Raw genomic sequence first — 12,276 nt, forward strand, 5'->3', positions numbered from 1 at the left:
TTTTTTTTTGCTTTTTTTACCTTTCAACCTGAGCAAACCCTGGCTTTTACTCTAATGTAGTGAGCAAAGAAAATTGTCAATGAAAAGGCTTCTTAGAGGATTCTTTTCCTTTTTCCTGGGTTTTTTTTTTTCTTTGCTAGACACTAGATGTGATGATCACATACAGATCTGTGTTTGCTTTAGCATTACAATACTGTAGCTGACATTAGAATCTGCAGTGAGGCATTGGCTGTGTAATTCTGAACTACCAGGTATGCAAATAGTGTGGAAAGTGTTGATATCTGTCACATCCAGTCATTCTGCTCCAGTGAAGCACATTCCTACATAAACTTCCTCCACAGACATCTTGTCTTACTGACATTATCACATTAAAAATGTCTTGGACCTTAGGCCAACTGGCATTTCAGAAGCTGAGAGTTTTCTTTTTATTTGCGCAAATGAGAAGGGGAATAATCTCCACATTATTTTTCTTGGCTATTTTGGGCAACTCAAAGTCTCTGAATTATTCCATTACTCACATAAGTACCTAATCTTATTTTGTTTTTCTGAATCACACCTGTGCAGGATGCCTAAGCCACTGCAGTAGTGTGAAGACAAACCAAAATTTTATCAATTTCCTAATTCAAACAGTTCTGAAATGTGAAAGTAGCATTTTAACTCAAAACACTTTTTGATTTTGCTTTGTAAATGTTTTCTTTGTTGATGATTTTTTTATGATCAGGTTCGCTTTGCAACTTGATTTAGCATGAAAACTAAATTCAAATATCAAGTTTTCCACAGAACAAGAATTACATTTTCAAAAAAGTTCACAGACTGAGTACTCCATGATCATAGATATATCGTAGATATAATAGATATAATCTATGAAGAGTTCTGATGTATCAGATTCATTAAATTCAGAGGAATAAGCATTCATGATTGGGATGAAATCATAATGATTTCATCTCAGATGCATCACTGTCTTCACTTGATGTTGTAACTCACAAATATACAAAAAAAGATCTTAAATGTCCTTAAAAATAAGATATCCTTACTGCCTCAAGCATCACAGCATCACTTGTAAAATGAAATCTCATGTTTTATGCCAGCTTAGGACATGCTTGTACTTGAATTGGAGAAGAGCAGTGCAGGAACTGAGCTGATGATTTTTTTTCCATACGTTGTCATCCTTTCTTCACATTGGAGTGATACGATGTCCAGGCATGATTTTACTGATGCTAGTCTGGGGAATGTGCCATTACTCAGTTGATTCGTGAGACACATCTGCCAATTAATAGTTACGAAAAGTCACAAATTGTATTTTATGTAAGTAATAGCTGCAATCATATTTGGCTTTCCCAATTCACTTTTAAAAACTATGTATCCACACATTGTTTTCCTTCCAGATAGGAGAAATTAAAAAATGGAGGACTGAAATCCAGTGTTCTGATTAAAATCCGGTTTGTGTAATTGAAGTAATCAGAGCGGTGCTAAGTAAGCAAACAGCAGTTGCGGTTAGATACATCATTATTCACATTCACTTCTTCCGTTGACATTCTCTGAATTGTTATACAGCTGTGAAGTGTCACCTAAGAAAGAGCTGCACAGCAGCGATAGGCAAAAATAGGGATAACAGGGGCTTATGGTTGGCATAAAGCTGCATATACTTTTCAGCACGATTCCTTAGATGCCAATTTAAATAGCTGGATGATAATATAATCTTTTGCTGTCAAAATTTCTGAGAAACCTATATCCACCTTGGTCCCCAGAGCTTTATCAGACTCATCAAAGATGACTCCAAAAGGACCGTTCTGTGAAAAAGCCTTTTTTTTTATACCGATGTGATTTTCTATTCTGAGGCAGTAGAAGGTGGTTGCAAATATCTTGCAAATGTGTTAGGAGACTATAGTCTCCTGCTAGAATTAAAATAAATCTCTGTATTGAACTGTCAAATGCTGTATTCACCAAGTCATTCAAAAGGCCATTGCAGAATGGACTCAGCCACAAAGTTATGGCTTCATCCTCTTCAATCCATAATGTGAGCAGGTATTGTATGGATTTTATCCATTAATACATTACAGCACAGGAACAATTTCAGTGCAGTTTTCAGCGCTTTGTTTTCCTTTCTTTCTAATCAAAATGGTTTATCTAAGCCTCTATTCTGCAAATTTAAAGGAGAACCCACTCTAACAAGTAAATACTGGGATTTTGTTAGGGATTCAACCCAGGCCAAGGAAGGATTTAAGGTCTTTTTTTTTGTTTTGTTGTGTAATGAAATGTCAATGGTATATTTCAATAAATGTATTCATACAAAGTCTGCTTTTAATTTCGTGAGATCCTCACTCCAGCTTCATCAGGCTTATCTTCGTGCCATTCCTGGATCTTTAATTCTTCTTTTGTTAGTCTCTTAAGAGTCCGCATAACTTTTAACAGGAATCTGGCTGAGCCAAAAAGGAAATCATCTCAATAATGCTGCATGCCAGTGCTTTGTGTACATCTCATTATCGCAATATGCTAAGTCAGTCAGAGGCTAAGCATGATATTGAAAACACAAGAGGAAGTCCTTATGAAAGTAAAACTGTTCTTCGTAGTAGAAGACTGGTAGTTCAAAATCATCCAGATGTCTCAGAGCTGATCAAAAATGTAACAGCACGAGATACTCCATTTCTTACAGGACTGCTCTTTATCTCGGTGTCATATCAATCTATTGTAAATATTTTGTCGAGGGTTCTGCATAAGGCTGAGGAGAAAGTTGGATTACTTTCATCACTGATAAAGCAAACGATGCAAAGTCTTACTGTCAAAAGGAGTAAACGTGCCTGTGCTTTCCTCGTCCTCATTTTTTTAAACCACGAACAATGTCATTCATTCTGAATGCCAAGATTACAAAGAGGAGAAGGACTGTTTATTCAAAGGACCTTCTGAAAACGGGGAGGAAATAGGAAGCCTTGCATTTATACTGGTAATCCCTCACCTCCTAACAACACTCATCTGCTAGGGAGAGAGAAGTGTTGTAACATCTGGCTCAATGTGGTGAGTTTTCATCTTCTGTTGGGAGGGCTGATGTCATGTAAGGAACAGAGGAGCAGACTAACTCTTGTAAACGAGAGGCAGCAGCAGCACTTATCCTGGGAGCTGGGGCTCGTGGATCAGTTGAATGGCTGCCTGCAGCCCCCATGTGTTGATTCTGGCCCATTAACCATCCTATTAATCTTCAAAAAGCCTTAAAGCACGAGTGTTCTGGAGAGTGAGTACAGGTGAGAATTTGCAGGTGTCATTCACGCAGTACAGCCATCTTGCCCGCTCTTTTCAACGAACGGCTCTCCCAGTCTGTTAAAGCACAGGAGATTCTTTCCACCGCCTTTTACCCCGTCTGAAATTTCTGAGAGCATCAGGATTTTCAACATTGTGCAAGATGGCAGCACAAACGTAAAGGAAGAGAAAGGCAGCTTATAAGAATCAGACGGATATTTGTTTTGGAAAATTTATACACTTCATTCAACCCACATCCTTTAACTTTCAGTTTTTGAGTGTCACCACAATATATACTGCTGCATGAGTCATCTCTGTCCCGTATCAACCAACATTTCAATTCTCTGCAATATTCTGTTCTATTCTTTTGGGAAAGAACGGCATACAAGAACAGGGCAATTTTAGGCAATTCGAAGGTTATACCATGCTTGACACCTGACTTCACTTTAGTAACACCTGCCTGAAGAATAATTAGCAGGCCACTTTTAAAGAAAGAACTTCCATACACCACAGATGGCATTTTTCATACCAGACAGGCAACGATGTATGTTGGAAGTGAGCCAAACTGTCTGCAAAAACTGTGAGAAATTCAAGACAGACATCTGAGTGGAAGGAAAGTTTTACCTTCCTCGACACCCCTACCCCCCCGCCACCATTCGCGAACATCTGTTCAAACCTACCTCTATATATAATGCACTTTATTTTTCTTATCTACTAATGCTACAAATTACAGGAGAAGGAAAGCAGCGTAGCAAGTTTCTTTTATATTGGTTATGAAACCTACAATTTAATAACATAACGTGATGATTTGCCAGCTATAGAAATCCCATATTATAATACTCTTGTTAGAACCAAGAACAAAATTTTCTTAACTGGCTAGTAATATGGGGTCCTCAACTCACATTTCCATAAAGTGGTCCTAATTTTCAGTGTGTACTCAAAACTTTGTTGAAATCAGGATACTGTGTGTCATAGCGGAGGCACAAAGTCAACAGTCACTTTGGAAATTATTGGCTAATGTCTTAATCTTGGACTGTTCACTGATTTGCATGAACTTTTGTGTGTACTTTGGGCTAAATCCAAATCCCTGTGAAATCAATCGTAATCTTTCCGTTGCCATCTATAGGCTTTAGATGACGTCCGTTGCTTCCTTAGAAGAGTCTTTACTTCTTTCTTGCAAAAATATTCGATATAAAAGGAGTCCTGAGAACTCTTCATAATATTGTCATCAGAATCAAATGTCTTACACAAATATGCTAAAATTAGAAAAGTAACGGCTCTATGTTGTACTTAGTATCACTTATGAAAAAAAAAAATGTTCATTTTATTTCCACAGTTCCAATGAATAGGTATATACGTGAGAATTATAGAAATACATCTACGAAATTATTTACAATGTGTTGTAATTCCAAACTAAGGGCTTTTTTTTTCTCCCCTGGTAGTTTTTACTCTCTTAAATGCATTTCTGTGGCGATTGCATAAAATTTGTCTAAGGGCACTTTTCAAGATAAATTTTTAATTTGGGAAAATGCCCATTTCAGTATTTTCTCAGCTGTGCATGTGACTTTCTTGGCAAATAATGGTAAGCATTCAGAATAGGCATATTTCTAGAAACCCTGCAGTTCATAAGCAAACATAAGTAACATATACAGTGTCTATATATTCATGGTGACACTAAGGATGAGAATGTGTCCCTAAATACTGAAACATTTTTATAGATATTTGCCATGTTCATTGCTTATATGGTTTTGGAGCGCATTTTTATAACACAAACCCCATGATATTATCATGTGTTTATAAGACAAGAAATTTCCTACAGAAATCAATTATTGTGCTGTTTGCTTAAAGGATGAGTGAATCTGAAACTCGTTGGTCACTAATGTAAAATAATATTTTACAAAGTTTCTCTTAATGGATGCTGAATTTTCAAAATTTACAAATAAAATATAAACGTTAGCAGAAAAGTACTTATGGCCAAATTTTGTCTCTCTCTTGAGAGAGAGAAGTGTATCTGTGGACTAGTAATGTTATTTTGTCAGACATTAGAAGTGAATATTTAAATTCGAGTCTATAACCATAATAAACATAATAGGTAGAAATTTCCAAAATAATCCCATCAGTGCACAAAAATATGAAACCGTTTATGGAAAGAACAGGGGTGAAGTGAAATGCTTTATTCCACTCAATTAGTCCTCAGAACAGAACTAGTGCCATTTTAATTATTATTTAATGTCCTGGATCACATTCTTATACCTTATCTCAAATGTATCTCACTTGTGCTTTGAAGAGCCACATATTTACTCTTTTTTTTTTTTTTTTTGTGAATCCTGTTAGGGGAAGGACTCAGAGTCCCAAAGGTTGGAAGAAGTTGTCACAGAAAGCATTTAAGAGCCAAATAAGCTTAAAAAAGAACAGAACTAAATCCTCACCACTGAACCTAATCCCAAAGGGCTTAGTGGGCCTATGATACAGGATGGCCAGAACAAATTACTGAAGTCCCTTGTTGTTTATCCATTAAAAAGGCTATTTCAAAACTTACTTTTCTTTAAAAAATCTTTGGAGTCTGTCTACAGAAAAGCACTGCAAAAAAGGGAGCTATGATTATTCCCTACTACAACTGCTATTTAACAAGCTCTTCATTTACAACACTTTTTGGGGTCTTCTATCTTCATAGATACTTACCAAGTCTACTGCCCAGGTGATTGTTTTCAACTGAATGAAAGTAAAATTTCACCAAATTTCCGCAGACGGGAGTCATGACGGTTCAGATGCCAAAGGACAACAGCTAACAGACCTGGATGCACGGCTTGGGCAGAAGTAATAAATGGCTGAGAAACTTCTAATACGTTTGCAGTTTACACAGATGACCGTGATAACCTCTTATTATGCCATATGGAGCATAACACTGTGACTAACAGCCAGGGGCCTTAAATTACATTGAAATTGATTCTTACACTGCAGCTTTCAGCTGTAAATGATGTCAAAAGACTATGATGGGCTTAAGATGAAAATGAATAGAAATATATAAAAGCAAATGAGGTCTAGTAAATCCTTATTAATCGGAGGTAATAATGTGCATCATCACTGAAGCCCTATGCCAGTTATTGCCAGCTGTCGGCTACATTGCCTTTTTTAAATGAATATAGACATTGGGTTGTGTACAGAATTCCCCCTCTCAATCCACACATACTACATAACGATATTAAATTACAGTACATAATTGGTTAAACATTACTCCCTAAAATTTCTTGAATCTTGTAGCCGATCTTAAATACTGCATGTACTCTATTAAATACAAGCTCACCCAAGAGACATAAATTGACTGAAGCCAGGAAATTCTAAACGAAGGCTCAAGCTGACATTTTGTCCCTAACTTATATAACTATGTTTCCTCATAGCTACTAAGGGTGCACATCCTAATGGTGTTTCTTTCTTTCTTTGTACAAATAATATTTTTGCAGCAGTCAGAGCCTTCATTTAAGAAAGCAGGATACATAAACTACCTCGAAACTTGGCCTGTGGTGAAAAGACATAAGTATAGAGTCCCTCCTTCTTGTGCTCCTTTTCTGACTATTTTTTGATCCGATGAAAAGAAAGCGAAGAAAATATAACTGTTTAATGAAATTCCCAAGCTACCTACAATTTGTGATTTAATAAGTTCAGCCAACTTGCAATGGTGTTATTTTAACCACACCTCTTGAACTGCTATTGTCAAAATAAATCTGAAAACAATGAAGCCATAATAAACCAAAAAGCAAAATAAAAATTCAACAGCCATAAGGGCAGAGAAAGATACCCTGCAAATAATATATAGCCTTCTACCCCAGAGGCAGAAAAAAAAAGAGTTTGGATCATCCATCATGTTGAAAATGGAACTGTTAAGCATCACTTCCTTTTTACAATCACTTATATTTTCTGTGTATGTTTCCTAAGAGTACACATTTCTATGTCTAGCTCAGCAATATTCTAACAACAGAACATCAAAGAGAGGTGGACTCTGGGCAGATACAATATCAAAATTACTGTAACTCAAAAAATACGTCATTAGTCCTCAGAAGCAGAATTTGTTGGCAATAAGATATAAAAGTGATTAGCCACTATTTAATATCAGGAACTAATAGAGATAAATAAACCAAACTAGGTTTCATCATATTTCATTCTACCACCAAGTGCCTGCACAACTTTGGGCAAAACACAATTCTAGGGCTTGATTTTGTCCATCTGTTAAATGGTATACTCTTAGCTATACTGTATGGCTAGATTGGTAGAAGAACCCTCGTAGTTTGCAGACAGATATAAGCCAGTGAAGATAAAACTTCACGTTATAGTTCAAAATCCTTTAGCTATCGCTGTTTTCAGCAGCAAAATTATACTAAAACTTTGACACAAAGTCATAAGATGTTACAAGTGGTGATTGATCCCAGGGTCTTCCATAAGACACTTTTTGAGTAATTGGGGTACTCGGAACAAGATGAGACAGCATCTGCATTGATGAGTCCTGAGCAGATCCGCTAACCCATAAACTGGAGTTAAAGCACAGGGCGTTCATTGCTGCTATGTGTGGCTTGAATATGAGCTAGCCGAAATCTGGAAGAAGCATGGCTGTGTTTCTGTGGGGCTGTGCTTGTAAGTAAATTCCTTCAAGATTGTGGTAGGAAGCTCACTGTGCTTAGACTTCATAGCTTTAACCTCTACCAGCGTGGGATCTCTGCACCATATTGCACTTACCAATAGTGTACCCACAAAACAGTTGTTTAAAGCCACCAGAGGTCTATCAGTAATCTGAGAGGTTACTACATAGACTTAGCACCTTACAGCCAAATTCAAAGTCTGAGCTGCTTTTAAAGAACGTGAGGTGATCAATTTTGTTAGACCTTTTTTTTTTTTTTTTCTGGAATATAAAGTTACATTATTTGGTCCTTTGTTCAAAGGTTCATTCAATTATCTGAACAAAAATTCTCCTAGCACTGTACATCTATTTGCAAATGTTTCTCTCTCTTCAACCTGTGCTGTAAGTCACAACAGATTCAGTTAAAACTAGGAAAATTGAAAAAGACTCTCTTTCTCAACAGGAAAAAATTCTTCCTGGTAATGAGATTATTATGGCTCACAGATTGCAATCAACATACACATATTGGCTGCTCCCCCCCTGCAGGTATCCCAGTCAAATCACAGTACTGCTAACAGAATAACACAGCTCTCAAAATGTCTTGGGCTAGGAACACATTGGTGGTGCATTTCAGGTAATGTAAATAAAGCACTTCCATTTGTTCTGTAAAATGTCAGCTCAAACTTGGCTGATCCCTCTTCAAGTTCTGTCTTAAACTTTGTATGAAAGACAGCAACAAACAATTCTACAAAACTTAAAGGTATTTTTGGCAAATAGAGTATTTGAAAGACTAGAATCTTCTCTCCCCTCTTTACTAGCTAAAAAAAAAAAAAAAGTCACATTATATTTGAATGTCTGCTGTTAAAAGGTGTTATTTGAAAACTGAAGGTGCTTTTTTCAACTTTTCATTCTGATTTTTCATTTTGAAATTTAGCTGTATTTCATTTAGGAGGGAGAAAACAGCCAAGAATAAAAAGTTTTAGTCTGAATCACTGGGGTTTTTTTCCTGTTTTGATAATCACCACCACCAGCCAAAAAAACTTTCCCATCCAGCCATGAAATCAAAAATATCAAGTATTCACAAGTAGTTGGCTTTACTTCTCTATCCTACTCCCATTCTCAGCAATTTTGTATGACAAAGGCATTTGAAAAAGAACTAAGGAACAAATGTAAAAACCCTTAACTGCAGGAATCAATAAAATGCTCTGAAGTCTTTAAGGAAATGAACTACCCATTGCTCGCATATTTTAAACTAAAATGATCATGACAACAATTAACATGCGAGAAAGATCAAAACAACAATGGAAAGGATTTGGAAAACAGACACAGAGTTCTTGATCGCATTTAACTTTTATGAAGCCCTACTGCTCCTCATAGCAGAGCTGCAGGGAATGCTCACAAGCATTTACTAGGATACGCACATCTCTTGCTCGCTCTTTCTTTCCCTCAGGTCCTTCTATCACACAACCCAGTCCAATTCATCTCCAAAGTTTTTGGAGATCTTTTCTTTTTTTCTCCTGAACGGCTTATTGAACAAAGGCGTAATATAAGTATGCATCCCTTCCTGATATTTATTCCCTCTCATCCATTTCAACAAGGTCCAACAAAATAACCCTTTATATTTGCTGTAAATCTGGAAAAATGGTTGAACAGGCTCTTGTTGTTTTTGGCCGAAGGCATCATTAGCTGCTAGATGCCTTTTTCCTGCTAAAGGAAAGAGTTTCCCAAATGGATAAAGGTAGAAGGTTTATCCAAGATTAAAAGCCTAAATTTGAAAACATAGCTTTGTGTTGTCCACAGACAAAGTTCCGAAAGACCCGAAAAAGGGAGAGCTGCTTAGGACTTTTACAAGAAACACTTTAAGTTTCCTATGAAATCACTGTAGAGAGACCAGAATTATTTAAAAAGGATTATTTATTAAACATATTTCTTTACAAAGTACAATCAATAGTTTGCATTAAACTTTGGGTTTGGTATTTGCCTGTATGTACAAAAAAAAGCTTATAACAGAAAACGTGTCTTGATTTTACACACGGGACACAATACTGAGTTACCTTCATATCGTGATTCCTACCAACATAAGCAGTTGATAATGACTTTCAGTTTATCTGCTGTTTTTTTTTAAACTGAAGATGAAGCAACAACATTTCTGCAGAGTGTCAGTATTTATCAATGTACTCAATCATGACAAAGTAGAAATGAATAATCCTTTGGGAAGTTTCCACCGAGCATGAGTGGAACGTGACATTTTTTGGCAGGTTACTGGACTATCCTTATGATCCTAAAAATCATTTTTTTGCAGTTATAAGATAAGAAGAATTGAGGAGCTAGGTAAGTTTAATAATACCCTATTAGCAGCAGTTGATAGTAAATGCAACATAAGGTTTGTTTTGTCTGTCATACAAGGACGTGTCCTAGCAGACACTATTGTATTGTTCTCTACTTGAACAAAAGTATCTGCATGTATTGTATGTCTTTGGAAAAACAAAACAAAAATAAAGAGACAAAAAGCCATTTATTGTCAGGAGTGACTATTGCCATCAGCTAATATGAATGCATTGCTAAAATTAGTGAAGACAGGAAAATGCTGTAAGGTAAATATATACAGAGTTAAAATACATTTCTTATCCACTAGATAGTGATTTTGTGGCACTGTGGTTTTCAGAATATAACATCTGTTGAGAGCAATGTAATTTTCAGTGCAAGCTAAAGCAAAAATACCTGCCCGCTGTCATAAACATGACAAACAAATCTGGAATGTTCAAAGTAAGTTCGTCTTCCACTTCTCCACTCTTGAGGCACTTTAAGACATGGCACTTACTGTAAACCATCTAAAAATCGAGAAAAGCAGACACAATAAGCCTGAATTTTCCGTAACAACTTTAAAAATCACTGCCAGAGTCACTTGCATAAGTAAACGATGCCTGTGTAAGGCTTGCCAGCAAAGCATCTTTCCTGAGAACGGAGCTGGGACACTCTCTGTGTATCATAAGTGTGCGTGCTCAGAGCTGTGATCGCTGTCGTGGCTGTCGTCGTTCGCTAGTGAGTCCCCCGTGTGCTGGAGACCAGCTGCGCCGATGCCAGAGAGCTCGGAGGGGAGCAGCGTGCCCTTTTTCACATTCACCAGTTCCTTCTCCCGGGCTGCTGCCCCTTGCTGGCCCCCTTTTACCCGCTTCCACTTCATTCGTCTGTTCTGGAACCAAACTTTTACCTTTGCGGAAGAAAGACAAAACGAGAAAAGAAAGATGGGGTCATAGAAGGTAATAATGATCTTTCTAGCTATAGCATAGCGCTTGAGTTTTTTCTTTTTTTTTTTTTTAATGTGCAACACACTGCCTTTCTGTCTGTATGGTAAAAAGCTTAGCGAGCCTTCCCTGAGGAGCGGGCGATCCAGTTTTGGATAGGACATGAACCCTGGGGATAAAGACTGTAAAGGAGGGTAGGGGGTTACTGCGAGAAGGCAGCAGGGCTATCTGCAGCAGTAAGCACCGCAGGAAGAGCTCAGAGCCCTTTAGAAAACGTTAAAAAGTTCACATACTCTTGAAAAATGTATTCATGCCATTTCTCAGGCAGAGAAATGAAGGCAAAATGGTACCCATCAAGGGAGCGCGCAGAAGAACCTACCTCTTGTGTAACGGAGAGCCCAGTCCGCTGGCAGGGACACATACTGCTGCCCTGCGTGCCTATAGTGCTATTAATTACCCTTTGAACGAGGGTAGTTACTTTGGAAATGAACTTCCACTGAAATGCTTGCATTGCTTTCTGTCTGTTTGTTTCGATAAACTGATGGTAAGTTTCAGGTGGAGCACTTTAAAAGCGCTTTTTTTTTTTTTTTTGACTTGCTGAAGTATCTGAAAGAGCATTTCCGACTGTCAAAACTTACACCTTCCCTGCCTATTTCACAAAGGTATTTAAATTATAGCAGTTGACTCATCCTCGACTCTACTACATTTAGCCACAGATGCTGGTCAAATTTTTCAGACAAATAAATACCCCCAAAGCCAGAGGGTAAGACATTTATAAATTTGAGTCAAAATCAGCAAATAATTTCAGATGAGAATGGAAAAAAAAATCATAGCATGAAAGATTAAAAATGTATTTGTATTTAAGTCACATTAAACCCCAAGATTTCACTGCAGCTGAAACTCATTTCCCCTCCTCCCCTTCTCTGTTTAGAAATATGGGGGGGGGGGGGGGGGGAGTAAACCTAAATTATTTGCACAGTTCTAAAGTAACAGCACTGCAAACCACAAGGACTTTTTTTTTTTCAATAGCCAAAAGAAAAAAAAAAAAGAAAAAGATGTTCGTAGCATCTGTCAAATATATTAGACCAGATTAAAGGCTGATTTCAAATCAACTTCAAATATTGTCACTGAAAACAGTACGAATAGAAGATTGTTGGGTTTGCTCCATTTAGAGTTAATGTTGCTAAAAAA

The 12,276-nt window shown here is 37.1% G+C and overlaps 1 protein-coding gene across 1 annotated transcript in view; it reads right to left on the reverse strand.

Annotated features, from left to right (window-relative positions):
* Positions 1 to 9,736: 9,736 nt before the first annotated feature.
* The window catches only part of MEOX2 (mesenchyme homeobox 2), a 52,876-nt gene continuing 50,336 nt past the window's right edge, over positions 9,737 to 12,276 (reverse strand). The window contains exon 3 of the mRNA XM_082479981.1: positions 9,737 to 11,051. Within this exon, the coding sequence (XP_082336107.1) occupies positions 10,827 to 11,051 (225 nt within the window). The 3' untranslated portion in view covers positions 9,737 to 10,826. The remainder of the gene's footprint in view (positions 11,052 to 12,276) is intronic.

This window comes from Vanellus vanellus, assembly GCF_965231255.1.
Source record: "Vanellus vanellus genome assembly, chromosome: 2".
Taxonomy (NCBI): Eukaryota; Metazoa; Chordata; class Aves; order Charadriiformes; family Charadriidae; genus Vanellus; species Vanellus vanellus.